Source organism: Gymnodraco acuticeps, unplaced genomic scaffold, assembly GCF_902827175.1.
Source record: "Gymnodraco acuticeps unplaced genomic scaffold, fGymAcu1.1, whole genome shotgun sequence".
Lineage (NCBI taxonomy): Eukaryota > Metazoa > Chordata > Actinopteri > Perciformes > Bathydraconidae > Gymnodraco > Gymnodraco acuticeps.
Window position 1 is genome coordinate 358,664 of NW_022989923.1, and position 20,603 is coordinate 379,266.

A 20,603-nucleotide genomic window follows, 5' to 3' on the forward strand; every position below is an offset into this window, starting at 1 on the left:
GACTTGACTCCCTATATTAATTGAAATTATTTTATTGCATCCACTTAGAAAAGAGAAACTCTGTTCCACGACACGATTGTAATTGTGGCAACACATATTTGTGTAATTACTACGTATTTAAACTATAGAGGTTGCTAAATCCTGGTACTGCATGCTATTTAGCTTAAGCTAGTGTAAGAGTCGGTGAGGGCTGATAATTTATTCCGGCAAATTACTCAGTCCTACTAATTGACCTAACAGAATTTATTGAGTCTATGTAAGTTTACTGCTTGGCTCAGATCCACCAACGTCAGCAGGATCTCACCTCTATTAACTCCTGATGAACCAGGTTCAATTAACTGCTGTTTCAATTCAGACGACTCTCTAAATCTGTTTAAGCGATCCCGAAGGATTTTGATATCAGTAAATGAGGTGTGGCCCTACCTAAGTGTGAGTGTGGCAGGGTGCAATCTTACCTTTGAAGCAGGAGAGGAGAGCTTAGATGTTTTTTAAGTTGTCCCAATCCAAAAGGTGGGATCAGTTTATTTGAAGAAAAATAGGTCCAAACCTATGGTCCAAACTAATACAGGGTTTTTACCTTCTCTCTTTACAACATTATAATCATACTAAACATATCATGCTGGGGTTATTTTCTAATCTAAAACCTTAATTTATAGTTCACCCATTAAAGTCTTCCGACAACATCCAAAAGGAATTTCCTCGTGGTGGCGAAGGTTCTCTAATTAGTTCTAAAATCCTGACTCATTTTAGAATGGTAGGTTTTAAGAATTCCAACACATTTAAGAATGATTGGTTTAAGAATTTCAACTCATTTAAGAATGATTGGTTTAAGAATTTCAACACATTTAAATAATGTTTGGTTTAAGAATTCCAATACATTTAAAGAATGTTTGGTTTAAGAATTCCAACACATTTAAAGAATGTTTGGTTTAAGAATCCCGTTCAAAACTTTCATCTAAACCATTCCCTCAGCATTCAATACACAGAGATTTAAGCAATAGTTACCAAGCTAGAGAGAACCTTACAGAGAGCAAAAACCCAGCTCTGAGGGACAGAGCTTTTACCGGGAGAGAGTATACCAGGGGAACCCCCCCTCTCTCTCAGCTTGCTCCCTCTCCGCCAGTGTCTTTATGCTCAACAACAGGATATAAAAACCTAAAGACACCTCCTCCATACCCATATTTGTGGAAACTGGGCATGGCCTCTGATGTCCAGGACTGGACATGACCAGACATATTCTATGGCTATGTCATAAGACACACCTTCCCATGTTTGTGTAAAAAGGACATGACCCCTACTCTGCAGGACTTGCAAAATATTATTCTCGGCTATGACATAACAACTTTTTTGAGGCCTCAGTGTGTTTCTCCTTAAATCAGGAGCCCCCCTCCCTGTGTACTGCTGTGAGAGGATAGGGAAGAAACTGTCTCTCTTTTATCAGTGACACCCATAAACCATTATAGGCCTTACACTCAACTTAACAAACCACTTTGTTTATACTGTAAATATAGAAAAACCTAAAATATGAAGCATTTTCATTGTGGGTTATACGAGAATATAATTGATTATATTTGATTATAACTAACTTTCGTTGTAAGTATTCATTCTAATATGGAGATCTCAACACTAGTTATCAGAAAAATGCCTCCGTTCTCTACAGATGACTTCCACAAACTTCTACAGAAGATGGCCGTGTTGGAAATGAAAATGCAATGGTTGGAAGTTAACGTGGAAGTGAATGGACTAGGCTGGAATGACACCACTTTACCAGTGTTGCAAAATAATGGACAAAGGCATGCTAACTCAAAGCTAGTTAGCAGCTACAAGGATTCCAAGGAACAGGAGGGCTGTCTACCGGGTAATACATCTACAGGTTATAAGTCTACAAGTGGTAGTCCTCCCTCAAACTCTCTGGGTGCAAGGCCGAAGAGTCAATCATTTCCATGGGATTTGGGAGGACGAACAACAGGCAGAGCCCAGTGCTCTGAAATCTGTGATGTGACCGGCTGGCCTGCATTGTTATCACCCAGGAAGAGCGCCTCTTCAACCCCTATTCCTACTAGGAAACAGCCGTGGACAGCTGCTAAAGGGAGAACTACAAACAATCCTCCTAAATCACAGAGTGTGCCAATCCAGAACAGATACGATCCACTGACCCAGAACCGGAGATCTCTTTCTGATGACCTGGATAACCTGTCCTCTTCACATAGCAGGGTAAGGACCAATAGCTACTCCAAAAGTAAAAGGCTAGAGGGAAAGCTAACGACTGGGTCTGAAACTCTGATTGTGCGTGACTCTGCTGTAAGAGATGTAAAAGGTCTGTGTAGTAAGAACAACACCAAAGTACTCTGTTTTCCCAAGGATATGGTATCTGACTTGGCTGAGAAGATCCTGCATATTGGGGCTGAACATCCGACTGTGAAGAATGTGGTACTGCACATTGGAACAAATTATGTTGTGAAACAACAGTCAGAAGTGCTGAAAAAATACTTTAAATGTCTGTTGGAAACTGTCAGCTCTCTAAATGCAGCGGTGTTCATCAGTGGCCCTCTACCACCAGTCAGAAGAGGAGTGGAGAGATTCAGCAGATTGTTTGCACTGAACACCTGGCTTTCAACTGCCTGTACTGACCATTCTGTCAATTCTATTGACAACTTTAACTTTTTCTGGGATCGCAGACATCTTTTTAAGACAAATGGAGTTTGCATGAACAAGTCAGGAGTGAAATTGTTTATCTCTAACGTATTCCACTGCCTACGTCATCAATCTGTTCCCTCTGCCAAGGACAAGCAACAAGAGGAATCAAAACAAGAGAAAGACACAACACATCGCTCAGAAAACCTTGAAAATCTATCACTGCACCCGCCTGAGGAATGTCTTGATTATGGGAGACAAATGGAGGAGTCTCCACCGCCCTTCACCCCCCCTATCACCTCTGAGGACACTCTTCCTTCACCCCACAGCTCTCTCTACTCTCCGTTCACCCTTTCACCCTCGCCCACCCTCCTGGAGATCGCTGAACACGTGAAAGAGATACAGAGGGTTGGCACCAATTCCTTCCTGGAGTTCAAAGACCAAACTAAGGCGATACGCAGGGTTGGCAGCATGTTCTTTACCCCCGCTCCTCAACGACGCCCACCAAAATCACCGAAACAGAGACACGCACCATCTCCCCCGTCTTCATCACCGTGCCTACGTCAACCACCTCCCCTCCCTTCAAGAAAGCATCTGCAGTCTTCGAAGCCTGATGAGGATGTGTGTGTACAGAACGCAACAAACTCTTACTGATATGTGCTGGGTCCAGGCTCAAGGGCGTATGGCACTCTCAACTCTTTCCAGGACATGCTGGGGCCCTGTCTGTCAGTAGCTTTGCCGATATCTGTGTTGATAGGTAATAGATTAAGAGCTGTGAATCAGCTTAGAAACAGGAAGTGCTCAAACGTTTGTGTGAGTTTATCAAATGTAGCAGTGATTCCATGTCAGCCACAGCTTGTCACCAAAAATATTACTGATAGTGTATTCAACAAACTTGAACTAGCTTTATTAAATGTCAGGTCTTTGGCAGGAAAAACATTTGTAATCAATGATTTTATCACTGAGCACAATCTCGATTTTATGTTTTTAACGGAAACTTGGATTGAACAAAATAACAGTGCAGCTTTTCTTATCGAATTCTTACCCTCCCAACTTTAGTTTTATGAGTCAGGAAATAATGCTTAAAAAAGGAGGTGGAGTTGCTTTTTTGTTCAATGATTCCATTCAATGCAGGAAGACATCTTATGGGAACTTTGCTTCTTTTGAATATGTGGCCCTTCAGCTGAAATGCTCCTCTCGAGCTCTGTTCCTAAATATCTATAGACCACCCAAATACTGTGCAAGCTTTTTTGATGACTTTACTGAACTGCTGTCTATAGTGTGTATTGACTTTAACCGTCTAGTCATTGTTGGTGATTTTAACATCCATGTTGACAATCCCCAGGACAGAGGGGCTAATGAACTGTTGTGTGTTCTTGATAACTATGGACTGACTCAGCATGTGACGGAGCCAACGCACAATAAGGGGCACACTCTGGACTTAATGATCTCAAAGGGTCTGAATATCTCTAAGGTTGTGGTGACTGATGTTGCACTCTCTGATCATTCCTGTGTTTTCTTTGAGAGCTCTATTTCTGTTCACAAAAATGTTCAAAAAGAGGTAACCACAAAGCGATATTTAACTGAAAATACTAGGGAAATGTTTACTCAGAATTTTTCTTCCACACTTGCTCCTGCTAACATCTCAGTAAATGAGCTAGTAGATCATTTTAATTCAAACATTTAAAATGTTATAGATCCCATTGCTCCAACTAAGGTAAAGGAACTGATTGGCAAGAAAATATCTCCATGGAGAAAAGCCATGACCGTGAGAACAGAAAAAAAGAGTGTTGAAAAGCTGAACGCAGGTGGCGAAAAACAAATCTCCAGGTTCACTTTGAAATCTATAAAGAGAGACTTGGCCTTTATAATTTGGAATTGAAAAACGCACAACAGTCTTTCTTCTCTGACATCATTACCAAAAACAACGCACGTGCCTTGTTTGCTACCGTCTACCAGTGTCAGTAGCCTCTGAATTTCTATCCACCAAGGGCGTGCAATGAATTTGCCTCCTTCTTCAATGACAACATTCAGAAAATCAGACAAGCAGTCAGTGCCTCTGCATCAGGTACAGCAAATGTTTCGTCTCTGTGTCCACCTAAAATCAATTCAAACACCATGACACAATTCCATCAGATTAATGATAAAAACCTAGAGGACATTATTCAACTTCTGAAATCCTCCTCCTGATGCCTTTATATTATTCCAACAGGATGAGAGATGTTTTTCGTTGCATGGCCTCAGATCTACTTCATATAGTAAACACATCTCTTCACTCAGGTATTTTTCCACAGGCCCTGAAAACTGAAGTCATTGAACCGCTCTTCAAAAGGGATAATCTAGACGCTTCAGTAATGAACAATTACAGGCCCATATCAAACCTCCCATTTCTAGGTAAAATCATTGAAAAAGTAGTTTTTCAACAGTTGAGTAACTTCTTGCATTTAAATAACTGTTTCGATGTGTTCCAGTCAGGCTTTCGTCCAAACCACAGCACTGAGACTACTCTTGTAAAGGTCTTCAATGACATCCACTTAAACACAGACAGTGGCAGAACTTCAGTGTTAGTATTATTAGATCTCAGTGCTGCGTTTGACACTGTTGACCACAACATATTACTAGACCGACTAGAAAACTGGGTGGGTCTTTTGGAAACAGTTCTAAATTGGTTTGAATCCTACTTAAAGGACAGAAAAAACGTTGTTTCTTTAGGTAAATACACATCTGAGTTGACAAATATGACATGTGGGGTACCTAAAGGCTCCATCTTGGGGCCTCTTCTCTTTAAAGTCTACATGCTACCACTGGCTCAGATAATGAAGAACAAAATAAGTTACCATAGCTATGCAGATGACACACACATTTACGTAACCATTTCACCAGGAGACTATGCTCCAATTCAAACACTGAGTAAGTGCATTGAACAAATCAATGACTGGATGTGTCAGAACTGTCTCCAATTAAACAAAGATAAAACTAAGGTAATGGTTTTTGGAGCCAAGGCAGAACGTATAAAAGTTAGCGCTGAGCTTCAGTCTGCAATGTTCAAAACAACAGATAAAGCGAGAAATCTAGGTGTAGTCATGGACTCTGATCTGAGTTTCAACAGTCACATTAAAACAGTTACTAAATCAGCCTACTATCACCTAAAGAACATATCTAGGATTAAAAGACTAATGTCACAGCAGGATTTGGAAAAACTTGTCCATGCTTTTATCTTCAGTAGACTGGACTACTGCAATGGTGTCTTCACAGGTCTCACTAAAAAAATCTATTAGAAAGCTGCAGCTAATTCAGAACGCCGCTGCTCGAGTCCTCACTAACACTAAGAAAGTGGATCACATCACTCCTGTTCTGAAGTCTTTACACTGGCTTCCTGTGTGTCAAAGAATAGATTTCAAAATACTGCTGCTGGTTTATAAAGCTTTGAATGGTTTAGGACCAAAATACATTTCTGACCTCCTGCTAAATTATGAACCATCCAGATCTCTCAGGTCTTCAGGGACTGGTCAGCTTTCTGTCCCTAGAGTCAGAACTAAACATGGTAAAGCAGCGTTTTAGTTATTATGCTCCAAATATCTGGAACAAACTACCAGAAAACCTGCAGGTCCGCTGCAACTCTGACTACTTTTAAATCCAGACTAAATACTTTCTTTTGTGCCGCTGCTTTTAATTGAAACTATTCATATCTTAGACTGCACTGTAACTTTTATTCATGTATTTTTTCTTTTAATGTTTATTTTATTAGCTTTTCTTTTTAATGACTGATTTTAAATGCCATTGTTCTTAATGTCTTTCATTTTTGTAAAGCACTTTGAATTGCCTTGTGTTGAAAAGTGCTATATAAATAAACGTGCCTTGCCTTGGCCTAATAAAGATTCATGTGACACATAAAATGGATTTGTTGACTCTAGGATTAACGGTACTCTTGCTATCACTACTCACCGACCACTATAAATCTTGTCCCTCATGCTAGCCCTGACAACACCGGTAAGCACACCTTCATCTAGGCTGCACTGTTTTTCGTGTCCTGACTTGTAGTGGTTCTCTCCTCTATCTACACTCTTCTTGTCATCTTTGTAAAACGATATCAGACTGGTAATTGACACAGCCATGACTTCTAGTTAAATTCAGTGTGGCTAAAATGAAAAGCTTTGTTAAAATATGCAAGCACACGAAAGTCAAAGTCAGCTTTATTGTCCAAAAATTCTACATGTGTTATACATCCAGAAATATCGAAATATCGTTTCCCACAGTGTGACATGTATACATAAAACAAAACAAAAAGGGCCTAGATATACGTGGTATACATTATACAAAACAAAAAGGGCCTAGATAACCGGGGTATACAGTTTAAAATGTTAATATATTTAAAGTGTTCAAAGTGCAGTTTCAGTGCAAGTCAGTTGAAACGATCTTAAGTTGGCGTGACGTTGAAGTCGTGCGACCCTGCTGCTGTACTGGCTTGTAGTTCGATTATAGCATAACGTTAGCATTAGCTTTTGGCGACTAGATTTATGATTCAAAAATTATAAAAGTAGGGTAGACATGTGGAGATTATCCGGCTGAACAAAAACGTGATCCCTCTCTTAAATGTGTGTCAACCACAGACCTTATTTCGAGCTATTTTCCAAAATCCTATGGAGAATTTGCATTGGTTTTTCACGAAGGAACCGGAAGAAGTTTACTTCCAGGTTTTACGACGCGTCACTGCGGTTCTCTATACAGTTTGAATAAAATGAATACAGTACAGTGTAACACTGTATTACTTTTTTAATGTACAAATACTTTGTTACTGTACGATAACAATAACCAATAATCCCACAGCTCCTCTCTCTGCTCCAAACAGAGAGCTCCCCCCCCCCCCGTTGACAGTTCACGAGCGTGCTCTCTCCTCCCCCCCCCCCCGGGAGAGTTGTGTACAGGCCGATGGGTAATAATGGATTTGGACAGACATTTTGCGATCCTGTCCGTCAAAATGCACGGGCCAGCGAAAAAGTCTAGCGCAACCTCTGCCTCCACGGTATATAATATCAGCCGTTATTTACGTTATTACCCGGCTGTTATTGATATATTTATCTCCGCCCCTAACGTTTAGTTTTAAAGACCCCCATAAAGCTCAGATTATAACTTGAACCCTGTGTGAAGGGCTCCATCCTCCACATTTTAATATTATATATATTTCAACAAAAGGCATTATAATTAAACTTGGAGCAGACTGAGAAGGACTTTACTGATACATTACCTTATATGTAAATAAAGGAGTACTGGCACTTCCCCCCCCCCCCCCAACTTTCAAGCACTGCATACAATAACTTTGATGAATCCATCTGATTTTAGTGAGCCTTTGATTTTTCATCTGGTCCACCAGCAGGTGAAAGTTGCCAAACTTCTTCTTCAAAAAATAACATATTCTATGTTATACTTAGAGGGACTGACTGTAAATTAAGTCAGCCCACTAAAATAAGGTTTTTAAAGGCGTTCTGGTCGCCTTGCCTCTTCTTGTATAGCCTTCACAGTCCGGCCTCTCCTGAACTAGTTATTAAAGTATATGCACAGTATAGTATTAAAATGTAAGCAAATAAATGAATGAAACTAAACAAGAACTACATTAATAACTTTTTCCTATATCTCCCCCCCTGTGTCCCTCCCTCTGCAGGCATGAAGATCGTGTACATGCACGATGACACAGAGACCCTGCAGGATGCGGTGGCTCTGCGACTGACAGACGGTGTCCACACAGTGCAGGGGAGGGCCAGGGTCACCGCTTGCTGCCACTGAACGATGAGAGGCCACGGCTGCTGAGGTACACACACACACACACACATACAGATGTAGCACTCCAGATAGGACTCACATGGGTGTGTCCCAGTCAAAAGCCCAGCGGATCCCAGTGGCTGGGTGGTGTTGCCAAATTGCTAGAGGGCGTTGCCAAATGTCCCCATTTGTTTCAATTTACAGGATTTAACCATGAGATGGCGCTTCATTCACAAATACACAAAGACAACTGGGTGTTGTAGAACTTAGTCTGTCTTGCAATGTTTGCAGCTCTGCAGTTGTGTTGTGTGAATACTGTAGCATTTAATGACTTATTTATTATGGTTTTTCACAGGCTACTATAATGAAAAACATCATGTTTTAGATCAAATAAAGTAGATAGTTTGCCTTTATGCAGTATATTTTTGTAATATTGTTGGGGGTGTTTTTAACAGTACAGTAGATTGAATTAAATCAACTTATACATTAAGATAAAATAAGATGGACCTTTATTAATCCCCGTGGGGAAATTCAGTAGTTCAAACAGCAACAGGGTAAGAGTGAAAAACAGGATAGCACAGATTCACACAGATTAATAAAATCAAAAATAAAATGAGCGATACAAATAAAAATAATAATAATGAGAAACTATGTAATAAGAAATGAATAAAACTAAAATATAATTATCATATCATATATTATAATGTATTTGTATTATTAAGTAATATCATACATTAACCCCATTATATTATATAGCAGATGCCACATTGCTATTAACGTATCTATTGTGGTGATTGACATTATTCACCCACGGATCTATGGGTTAGGTCAGGGTATTGTTCTGCACCGGACATTTTAGTGAGCTGGACTGCCGGTCTTCGCCTCCCCGGGCATGAAGCCTGTTTACATGTGTTTTGAGATGCTAAATAAAAGTCTAGCTAATAACTAATACGTTTTGCACTGTGGACCAACACTATACATTGACGGGAAGGGGGGTAGCAATAAAGATAACACCATTTTACACAACATAACAGAAATAATATCGATAGCCAGCGTCCCTAGCAACCATCTTCCGGTAACAATGAAAACGTGGTATAGACACAATTTCCTGAAGTAATCTTTCGTAATAACTAGCAAACTAAAGATCATGTACACCCACTGCACACATAATCTTAACTAACAACTCTATTTCTCGCATGAATGAATGAACTTCAAAACGATTTTAATGACCAAACTAACCTTTAAAATAGGCATTTTACACGAGAATAAAACGAAGGTCGGCCATGTTTTTTTTTCTGCAGGGAGAAATTTTGAAGATCACGTGACATAGAAGCCAGCCATTGGAATGAATGGTGAAAAAAAAGTAGGCATCTACAATTTCAGAGTCGTTTTTGTAGATATACTACGTCCTACGTTGTGGACCAAGTAGTTATTACACGTTTTTTTTTTTGTGAGACTTGGGTTGGCTAGCCAGCCTCTTCGGAAGCTTACTGATGGCGTGTGGAGCTCAGCGGCTGTGCCGCCAGCCATCAGGTCGATGGAAACAACGCCGGGACCCGGACTCAGGTAGATATCTCCGAGATGCAAGAGACACAAGCAGAGCCAATAGCCCAATATTCTCCTCTTTTCGTTTTAGACCCTTTTTTTGTTTGAGAGAATCTGCCAGGAGTGCCAGATGAATGAACTGTAGATAATATGCCGACATGCCCGAAGTGCTTGATATCAACGATGTTGCAGGTGCCAGATAATGATGTATCCTCAACATGTTGTTTACCATGGGGGCAAGATGAAGTGGTGTAGCTACACAGAGGTTTGACATTTAGGGCAATCAATGCAGAGATAGATTGCTGCCACTGCACCAGAACTGCCTTCCGCCATCTTGGGAAAATATATATACAGTCTATGGAATAAATGCAGATCGTCCTTCTGGCTGCAGGCCTTGACCGGTACTTGCTGTGATCAGAGTCAATGCGGAAAAACCCGCACTCACAGGTGAAGGGAATGAGCACTTTTACAGCCTTTTAGGCGAGTTGGGGGAAACTCGGTCTCCACAAGGCAAGGCAAGTTTTATATATATAGCACCTTTCAACACAAGGCAATTCAAAGTGCTTACATTAAGAAAGATATTGAGAAAATGGCATTTCAAATCAGTCATTAAAAGAAAAGCTAATAAAATAAACATTAAAAGAAAAAATACATGGATAAAAGTTACAGTGCAGTCTAAGATGTGAATAGTTCAATTAAAAGCAGCGACAAAAAGAAAAGTCTTCAGCCTGGATTTAAAATTAGTAAGAGTTGTAGCGGACCTGCAGGTTTCTGGGAGTTTGTTCCAGATATTTGGAGCATAATAACTGAACGCTGCTTTACCATGTTTAGTTCTGACTCTGGGGACAGACAGCTGACCAGTCCCTGAAGACCTGAGAGATCTGGATGGTTCATAATTTAGCAGGAGGTCAGAATGTATTTTGGGCCTAAACCATTCAAAGCTTTATAATATATTATCCACAGACAGACAAAAGTGTGCAAGTGACACTTACTCATCTTTTTTCTCGTTATTTTTTTCTCACGCCTGCCTACCTCCCTGAAGCTCTCTGGCGCCCCCCCAGGGAAGCGCCCACACTTTGAAAACCGCTGATCTAGAGAATTTTGAGAAATGCACTTACCACTGGCTGCCACTGAGGTACTTCCGGGTCATTTCACTCCGTTAGGAAGGTTCCCTAAGCTAATGGACTATTCAACTGCCAACCCAGCCCTGTTAGAGAAACGCGGGATTTTGGGTCCTTAGCTTGAAAAAAACAAAAGAGGATGGCAGAGCTAATGCCTGATCAGAATTTTCTACCGGGGATAAGTTACATTCTGCTTGTGATAAAACACCATCCTGTTCTAAAACCACATCAAGGATGATTTTCTGAAACAGTATGGAGCTCAAATTATTTTTTCTCTTGCGGGTTACCACAAGGTGAGTTTCTTTTTTTATTTCCTGCTTTTTTAACACATTTTCTCTCCAGTACAGGTTAGCTCTGAGTGTTAGCGATGCTTGCTAATGTAAGAAAATACCATATTACGTCCAAAACGTGTCAGGCATGGTTTCTGATAGCAAACTTTTCTGTGGGTCCACCCAATCCGAAATTACGTAATATCTGCAGCAAATCTGTATCCGCTCGTTGTACCCCCCGTTTTTATTAGGGTTTATTTTGCTGACGCTGCGTGAGTTCCCCGACGCACCGGGGGACACATATTTATGTATAAAAGACCTCAAAAAGTGCATTTGCATGATAGGTCCCCTTTAAACAGTTAGAAATGGCATCATATTTTGTACATTTATTCATTTAACTCTCCTTGCATTAACCTTGTACAATATTGAGACAACTCGGAAAATCTCCAGCATTAAACATCACAGAATACAATATTTTCAAAAAATAATCATCTGTAATTGTTAATAACATAAACAATACGATCAAAGGCATGAAGACATATGCAGATGTAGCTGGATTTCTTTACAAACGCAGAGCTCACAGAGCCATGCTTTGCCTATCTAATGTCACTTGTTAGACGCTTTTATCCAAAGCGACTTACATACTCAATACTGTGGACAATCTCCACAGGAGCACTTTGGGGTGAAGTGTCTCAGGGACACTACGACATGCTGACTGCGTGGGGTTTGAACCTGTGACCCCCCTGATCCCTACACCAATGCACTAACCACTGCGCCACACGCCTACATCCCCTTACCACACCCCATCTGATGATGTCATCCTGATTCTTAAAGGGACCACGACCAGGCACAATAGGCCACACAAAAATAGCCCAGAAAATTCAAACAATACCAAACTTAGCTGTAACAGAACATCCACATTTCTTTACTTTTGTCTAACATTTTACTATGAACTTTAACTTTATAACTGTCATTACCATAAACTCAGCATGTGACTATGAACTTGTGTCTTTACTTGTAACTGTAAGACTTCATTACTTTCTGTGTGTGACTGATGGTTGACCTAATGTGTCATAGGTGAGTGTCTGCGGGGGATCAAATCAAATCAAATCACATTTTATTTCTATAGCACATTTAAAAACGATTTTCGGTCGAGTCAAAGTGCTGCACATGCAGATAATAAATAACACATTCCTACCGATGTAAACAGAAGACAATAAATTACAACAATCAAATATAAAAATAAAACACAGGGACAAGTGTCATGAGTCGTGCTCTGCTCTGATTAGAAGGCCAGGGTGAAGAATGTGAGTTTTTAGTTTAGATTTAAAAAACCCCTAGGGGTCTGGGCCGACCTCACATGGAGGGGCCAGAGTCGTTCCAGAGCCTAGGGCCAGCCGCCGCGAAGGCTCGGTGCCCTCTGGTTTTTAGCCTGGTTTTAGGCACTACCAGTAGCAGCTGGTCAGCAGACCTTAACGCTCTGGCTGGGTGTGTTAGCGCTGGAGGAGTTCAGCTATATAGGCCGGAGCCAGCCCATTTTAGTGCTTTAAAAACAAATAAAAGGATTTTAAAATCAATTCGGAACAGAATTTGAAAGCCAGTGTAGTGAGGGCCAGAATTGGTGGTGATGTGGTCACGCTATTTGTGGCCAGTGAGGAGACGTGCCGCTGCGTTCTTGCACTAGCTGCAGGCGTTTAATTGAGGCCTGGTCCATACCCACGTATAGAGCGTTGCAATAATCGAGTCTCGAGGTCACAAAGGCGTTGATAACCCTCTCCAGGTCTTTAAAAGATAAAAAAGACTTGGTTTTGGCCAATACTCTTAATTTAAAAAAGCAGGATTTCACTACGCTGCTGACCTGCTTGTCGAATTTAAAAGTGTTAGTAAAAGTCACTCCAAGATTCATGACAGAGGGGAGGATGTTTGTTTTAAGAGGACCCAGAATGTCAATAGAAGAGGCTGGAGGTTGGGGTCCAAAAAGATGACCTCAGTCTTGCCTCTCGTTAAGGTTAAGAACATTTTCTGCTCAGCCAGACTTCATTTCTGTCAGGCAATCCATCAACTGCTGTAGTGAGTGTTTGTCATTTCCTTTGAGAAGCAGATAAATCTGAACATCGTCAGCGTTAGCAGGGAAGGGAATGTTACGTTTGTGAGGATTGAGCCTAGGGGCAGTATATACAATAAAAATAGGATGGGGCGCAGGATAGAGCCTTGGGGAACCCCCACAAGTAAGAGGGGCCTTTGCAGAGGAGAATGGCACCTAGCTGCACTGAAAACTGCGGTCTGTCAGGTAGGACTGAACCATGCAAGGGCAGAGCCTGTGATGCCAGCGGACTGTTCAAGCCGTGACAACAGGATGCTATGGTCCACAGGTCGAAGGCGAGCTGTTAGGTCTAATGCACCAGGACAGCTGGCTACCTGAGTCGGCGGCCAGGAGCAGATCGTTTAAAAACTCTTAAAAGGGCTTGTTTTCAGTGCTGTGCATTGGTTTGAAGCCAAACTGAAACTTTTCATGGATTCATGTGAGATTAAAAAAGACTGCAGCTGGGCGGATAGACTATTCGCTCCAGGGCTTTGGATAAAAAAGGTAGCTGGGAGATGGGCCTAAAAATTTGCGGGGGAAATTGACGGGGGTCGAGATTTTTCTTTTTAGCAGTGGCTTGACCACAGCATGTTTGAAGGCAGCTGGGTAAGAACTGAGGTAAGAGAGGTGTTATGAGTAATACAATACTTGCCTCCAACTGAATCAAAACATCTCTGAGAAGGCGAGAGGGAATGCTGTCTGAGGTTGCAGTTGTCGGCCGCAGGTGCTTGACAACATCCCGAGAGAGAAGAGAGGGATACAGGCTCAAAGTGGTCGAGGACAGCAGGGCACAGAAAAGGAGCAGAATCTTGGGGGTAGCACTAGTGTGGGCTAGCCTAAGGGCAGATACTTTTTCATTAAAAATGTAAGGAAACCTATCACAGAGAGTAGTTGATGGCACAACCAAATAAGATCACAGGGATTTATGATCCGAGTTGATTGACATTAAAAAGAACCTGAGGTTTCTGGCTGTTTTTAGAGATTAACAGAGAAATGTGCTCTGTTTTGGCTGCTTTGACTGCCGTCTGGTAGTCGGAAAGACAAGCACGAAGGATTTCTAGGGAGACATGGAGTTTATCCTTTTTCCATTTTCTCTCTGCCACGCCTGCAAGCGCGGTCTGAGAGCACGAGTACAGTCATTGAGCCACGGCTCTGAGAGTACTTTGGTGCGTCTAAGCGTAAAGGAGCAACAGAGTCCAGTATCAGGGTACATGTCGAGTCAAACATGGAGATAAGCTCATCAGCACTAAAGCACAGTTCATCTCTAATTTACAGATCGGAGAAACATTAAAAACATCAGAAAACTGTGAGGCAGTCAAGGGGTTAATCAAACGCAGACGGCGCGCAGGGGCTCGCGACTCGACCCCTGCGGAAGGGATCGAGGTTGTAAACAGAACGGAAAATGGTCTGAGATATGTGTTGGTGCACAGATTTAATCCACAGATACAGACAGTCCGATACGATATAAACTAAATCTAAAATGTGTCCTTTTTCGTGTGTTGGGCCAGCCAGACTGAGTGAGACCAAAAGAAATCAAGGAGATTTAAACAGTCCCTAACCAGAGGTTTGGACTCGCAACACACATGGATATTAAAATCTCCGAAAATCAAGACACGATCATATTTCACCATGATCCCGGACAGAAAGTCAGAAAAGTCCATTTATAAATCCTTATTGCACTTTGGCGGACGATACACGACTGCGCAGAGTATAGGTGAGGCCGGGTTCAGTTCAAAGAGCTGCAACTCAAAGCTAGCATAGCTAGTTACAGGGTGAAGCAATCTGCATTCGAGGCTAGCTCTAAACACTGATGCAATGCCCCCACCGAGGCCGGTGGTACGGGGGGAGCTGAAGAATGTACAGTCAGGAGGAAGAAGTTCAGAGAACGTTGTATACTCGCCAGCGTGGACCCAGGTCTCCGTCAGAAACATAAAATCCAGTTTCACGAGAGGTGAATAAGTCGTTTAGCAGGAACGTCTTGTTTGCTATTGACCTAGCATTTAATAAAGCCATGCAAAGTTTTTGCTCCGGGCTTGTCGAAGGTGTAGTGCGTCTCAGCTGACGGAGATGTGTGTGTTCAACGCCGCGCGTGCCGGGAGCAGCCAGTCGGGCAGGAGGGGCTGCCAGCGGGCTCAGCAGAGGCCGCAGCTCCGGGAAGACGGAGCGAATCCAGCGCTCCCTCACATGGCGTGCAGCGGGAGGGCCGTGACGTCCGTGGTGTTGATACGTCCTGGAAGAAGCCGTCATGTGAGTTTTAAGATGGACCAGTGCACCACCACGCTTTCCCCGTCGTCTGAAGCGCTTTTGGCGAGGCGGGATGCAGGGCAGCCGGCGCAGGCAGGTGGGGATATCCAACAGCAGAGGCAGGGGGAACGGTCCCTGGCCGCCAGAAAGCATTGTCCGGGCAGTAATATAGGCTCCCAGTGAGGGTCTGAGGTGGAGGAGAGCTTGGCGATCATACAATAACAGAGCAGAGACATTCTGACAAAATAAAATAAAAATATAAACAGGATAGCTAAAAGCAGAGAGCTGGTGGAGCGGCGAGCCGACACAGGCGCCATCTTGAATTCCGTCGCAGCAGAGGGCTGAGAAGAATTAGATATCTTTATCGAACAGGATACTTTCTTGCTGGAGGTGAATGCAGCTCAGGGTCGCTGTCGTCTGCTTCATCAGATGACGCTTTCTGCTCAGCCACTGTTGTCTCTCTCCATTCTACACTTCCTGCTGCATCCTGCTGTCCTCATCCTCATTGGAACACTCGTCTTCTCTGTCACCTTGCTCTGTTTCTCCCTCAGCTGCTTGTGGCTGGAATTCCTCTGCTTCCACTCTCAGCTGGCACTGCTGTCAGGATCACTCTCCACATGTTTTGCTTGCTTTTTGCTCCTCTTGCCTGTCTCTTTGAAGCTTTCCTTTTCTCCTTCCCTGTCTTCACTTGTTAGGATTTCTTAGCCCCGAGACTAGGATAAACTGAAAAGAGTACAAGTAAGCTTATAAAAGTTAACAGCATTTAATTTAACAAATGATGCGCTGATATACAATGAAATGTGTGAGTAGGTGGCTACCCCCCTCCCATCTGTTGGTCCCGTTCACGTTGGGGCAGCGGAGGGTGAAGAAGAGATCGATTCTCCCAGTCCATCACGGGTTATCAACTGTAGTCTTCTCCTATTGGCCGGCGTCAACGGGGGCTGGTCCAAGGCAATTCCTGTCATTTTTCTGGTGTTAAATTACAGCATTATAATGTCTGTGGTTATTTAAACATTCCCTAATAACAATATTTCAGCGTCAATACATTTGTGTTAAAAGCGGTGTGTTTAGTGTGCAACACCACATGTCATTTCACCTTCAATTCACGGTTTGAAAACGTAGCATTCGCCACATGCTAATGCTAACCGGAAATGACAAGATTTACTAGCGGAAAACCGGAAGTCATGTGTCAACAGTTTTAAATCAAATACAGTGTATTTAATTAGCTATGTTAGCTCCGTTAGTGGGCCGGCTTAATTTATCTACAAGGGATTCTTTTTTCCCCTCTCTGTTCTTTTGGGACTGTAGCTTTGGCACACTTCCTTGTGAAATGCAGTAATCTTTATTAGCTTTGTCTGTAACGTTACGCCCGGTTAACGGGCAGCTACTGCATAAGTACACTTGACTTGACCGTAAACTCAGTTATATCTGCTACATTTATATTTGATATGTTCTTGGGGTTAGGTTACTGTCGGTCTGCTAGTTGAGTTACCAGAGGTGGGACCAAGTCATTGTTTTGCAAGTCCGAGTCAAGTCTCAAGTCTTTGCGCTCAAGTCCGAGTCAAGTCTCAAGTCATTGTTTTGCAAGTCCAAGTCAAGTCTCAGTCCTAAACTTTGACAAAACGAGTCATAAACAAGTCATTATGTGTTTTTCACCAAATGTAGTGACATCGATCAACAGAATAATACTTAATAATCAAACAGCTCTTAATTAGTCACATTAATAATTTAATAATCCATTTTCTCTCTGCTGGTAAAGTAACGTGTGTTTTTTCTAATTTAAGAGGGATCAGTAAGGTAAGGCTACCGTGACGGTTTGATTCAGAAGGAGTTTAATGTATAAGATCCCTGATGTTGAGGTAACCAGAATGTTTATTTCCACTGTGTACAACATGTTATAAGGGACCCACAATCTATCTTTATGCAAGGGATAATGTGCAGCGAGGCTATGGGGAAAAGAACACCTGCATCTAGATCCCTCTGCAGGTGGTACTTTAAGTATATTTTGATGCTAATACTTTTGTACTTTTACTTGTAACATTTTGAATGCAGGACTTTTTATTGTACAGGGTTCCTGCAGGTTTCGCCAACTCAAATTTAAGACTTTTTAACACCTTTTTAAGACTTGAATAGAATTTAAGACCTATTTCACGGCAATAAAGTATGAAGGAAAATGTATATAAAGAAGAAATACGTCCCATAATCACTTACAAAGTAAATGTATTCATGTTCAACATAAGAACAATGACTGAACACAACAGCGTAACAGTACAGAACTGTGTTAGCGTGTTAGACAAAAAGTGTGTATGTGTGTGCGCTTGAGTGTGTGTGTGTGTTAGGGCTGTGCAATTAATCATATTTTAATCGCAATTACGATTTTGGCCTGCCACAATTACGAAAACAACATAATCGGAAAAAACGATTATTTTGCTTTGCTAGGTTGTGACAGTGCACCACAACATATTTGATCTAATGAATTTTTTAGTAATGTATCATTTATTTAATTAATTTTTGTATTGGTTTTTCAGTTGAATTATAAGTTCAGGGTAATCAACAGTTAAAAGATACTGTTCAAATTATTATCTGTTTTAAAGTTCAATAAATGGATGTTTTCAAAGTCAATGAATAATCATATTTAATAATCGTGATATTAATTATTGACCAACATAATCTTGATTATTGCCATAATCGAGCAGCCCTAGTGTGTGTGTGTGTGTGTGTGTGTGTGTGTGTGTGTGTGTGTGTGTGTGTGTGTGTGTGTGTATGTATGTGTGTGTGTGTGTGTGGTGTGTGTGTGTGTGTGTGTGTGTGTGTGTGTGTGTGTGTGTGTCTCTGAGAGAGAGTGACAAGAGCTATATTCAGACTGAGCTCTGCTGCCTTGGCTACACTATTTCATCGTTGCTGTTGTATGATTGGTGTTTAGCTACGGTATTTAGCGTCTACAGCACCTCCGCTTTTAGGGTTGACGTAGACCCAAACTTCGCCCGGAGGTCCCCCGGTGTTGTTGCGGGAGCTGCTGCACTAGCTAACACTCCACTAGCTAACGCTGCACTAGCTGCTGCTGCACTAGCTAACGCTGCACTAGCTGCTGCTGCACTAGCTAACGCTGCACTAGCTAACGCTGCACTAGCTAACGCTGCACTAGCTACCGCTACATTAGCTGCTGCTGCACTAGCTAACGCTCCACTAGCTAACGCTGCACTAGCTAACGCTACATTAGCAAAACAAACACAAATTTATTTTGCAAAAGGTGCAGCGGGCTTCAAACACGTTCCCCTCCACTGGTTTCAACCAAGCACTAAATTAGATGTTTTCCAACCAAATACGGTTGAACTTACACTTCCCCATATTTATTTGTAAGTAGATTCGAAGATAGGCTACATGAGCTGAAGCTTGGTTGCTAGGTTACTAGCTGGGTGTTCTCCAATAAGGGGCCGGGGGAAACAAAGTTAGTGATTACTGGTTCCATGTTGATTTAATTCAATACAAATTGTTGGGGGGAACTGAAAGGCTATTACCGTACTGGTTACTTTGCAGCCCGGACATTTCCCCCAAAACACATTTAAACGCTATCGCAACACAGAAGTACCTTTCAAATCCGATAATTTTTAAGACCTTCTGAATCATATTTAAGACCTTTTTAATAAGGCCTTAAATTCTGATTATCAAATTTAAGACTTTTTAAGACTTGTTAAGACCCCGCGGGAACCCTGATTGTAACTTTTTTTTAATTGTCTGAACTTCTCCCACCTCTGACAATAAATCCTGAGTGTTTACCCTGCTCTGAAGGTTATTTTCATTTTACAAATCCTGCACTCAGCTTTGCTTTCTCCAATATCATTGAAAAGCAGCCAGATGCTGCTTCTTTTTTCGGTTTTCGCTCATTTCTTGACTTTTTCCGATGCGCTTGCATTTAAATCCGGCTCCCCGTCTCCCCGTCGCTCTGCACATGCTGTGCCCCCACCCTTCTTTCACATAATGGTATGATCCTAGTGTGTCCTCGCATATGATTGGCCGCATGGTGGCCCAGCTAAATAAAGACCCGCCCCTGCCTGCAAGGATTCTCAGCAAGAGTAGGAGCGGCTGAAGATTCTGCTCTCCCCGACGGGAGTCTGCTCTTCTAACGGCAGCTCGCGATCGGCGTGTTGGAGACCTCTGAATTAAAGTAGCAAGTCACCTCAAGTCAGAAGGCTCAAGTCCAAGTCAAGTCCCGAGTCATTGGTGTTCAAGTCCAAGTCGAGTCGCAAGTCTTTTGTGATGTTGTCAAGTCGAGTCTCAAGTCATAAAATGTGTGACTCGAGTCTGACTCGAGTCCAAGTCATGAGACTCGAGTCCACACCTCTGTGAGTTACTACATTAATCATGTAATGATTCATAGATCCCTGGCTGTACATTTACATTGTTTTTTATGAGCATGTATGGATATGTATATTTGAGGATATATAAATGTAATTTCATTATTTTGATATACGCACTATTATTAGATGTTATTACACATCTTTAGCAGCTTTTGCTATCCATGTTACATTTGTGAGACCTGCTAGTTAGATTGTATGGCTTCCCACAAGCACATTTTTTGGGTTGATGTTAACATGGGATGTTGTTGGGCTCAATTCTGTATAGCCCTTGGTTCTTATTATGGTTGCGGACTGTTTGGTTCTTTTTGTGGGAGGGCCGGTTGGGGGTGTAATGGCCTCTCCTTTTTTTTTTTTGTCATATGTGTGCATGTTTTTACCTTTTTGCGGGTGGGCGGGATACCTCAGGTCCTTTCCACAATTTCTGTGCATTCCTTTTATTATTATACTGGTACACACTGCTCAGCTTTATAAATGGCTAATTTAAACATGTTGGTTTGGAATACGGGGGGCCTTAATGCTCCACATAAACGCACCAGTGTCCTAGGCTTGTTGAGGAGGAAAAAGGTGGATATGGCATATGTTAACTGTGATG

At 42.0% G+C, this 20,603-nt stretch overlaps 1 protein-coding gene across 1 annotated transcript in view; it reads left to right on the forward strand.

Moving 5' to 3' along the window:
• The window catches only part of LOC117542293 (FRAS1-related extracellular matrix protein 1-like), a 290,781-nt gene that overhangs the window by 124,894 nt on the left and 145,284 nt on the right, over positions 1-20,603 (forward strand). The window contains 2 exon segments of the mRNA XM_034209862.1: positions 8,294-8,400; positions 8,403-8,440. Of these exon segments, the coding sequence (XP_034065753.1) occupies positions 8,294-8,400; positions 8,403-8,440 (145 nt within the window).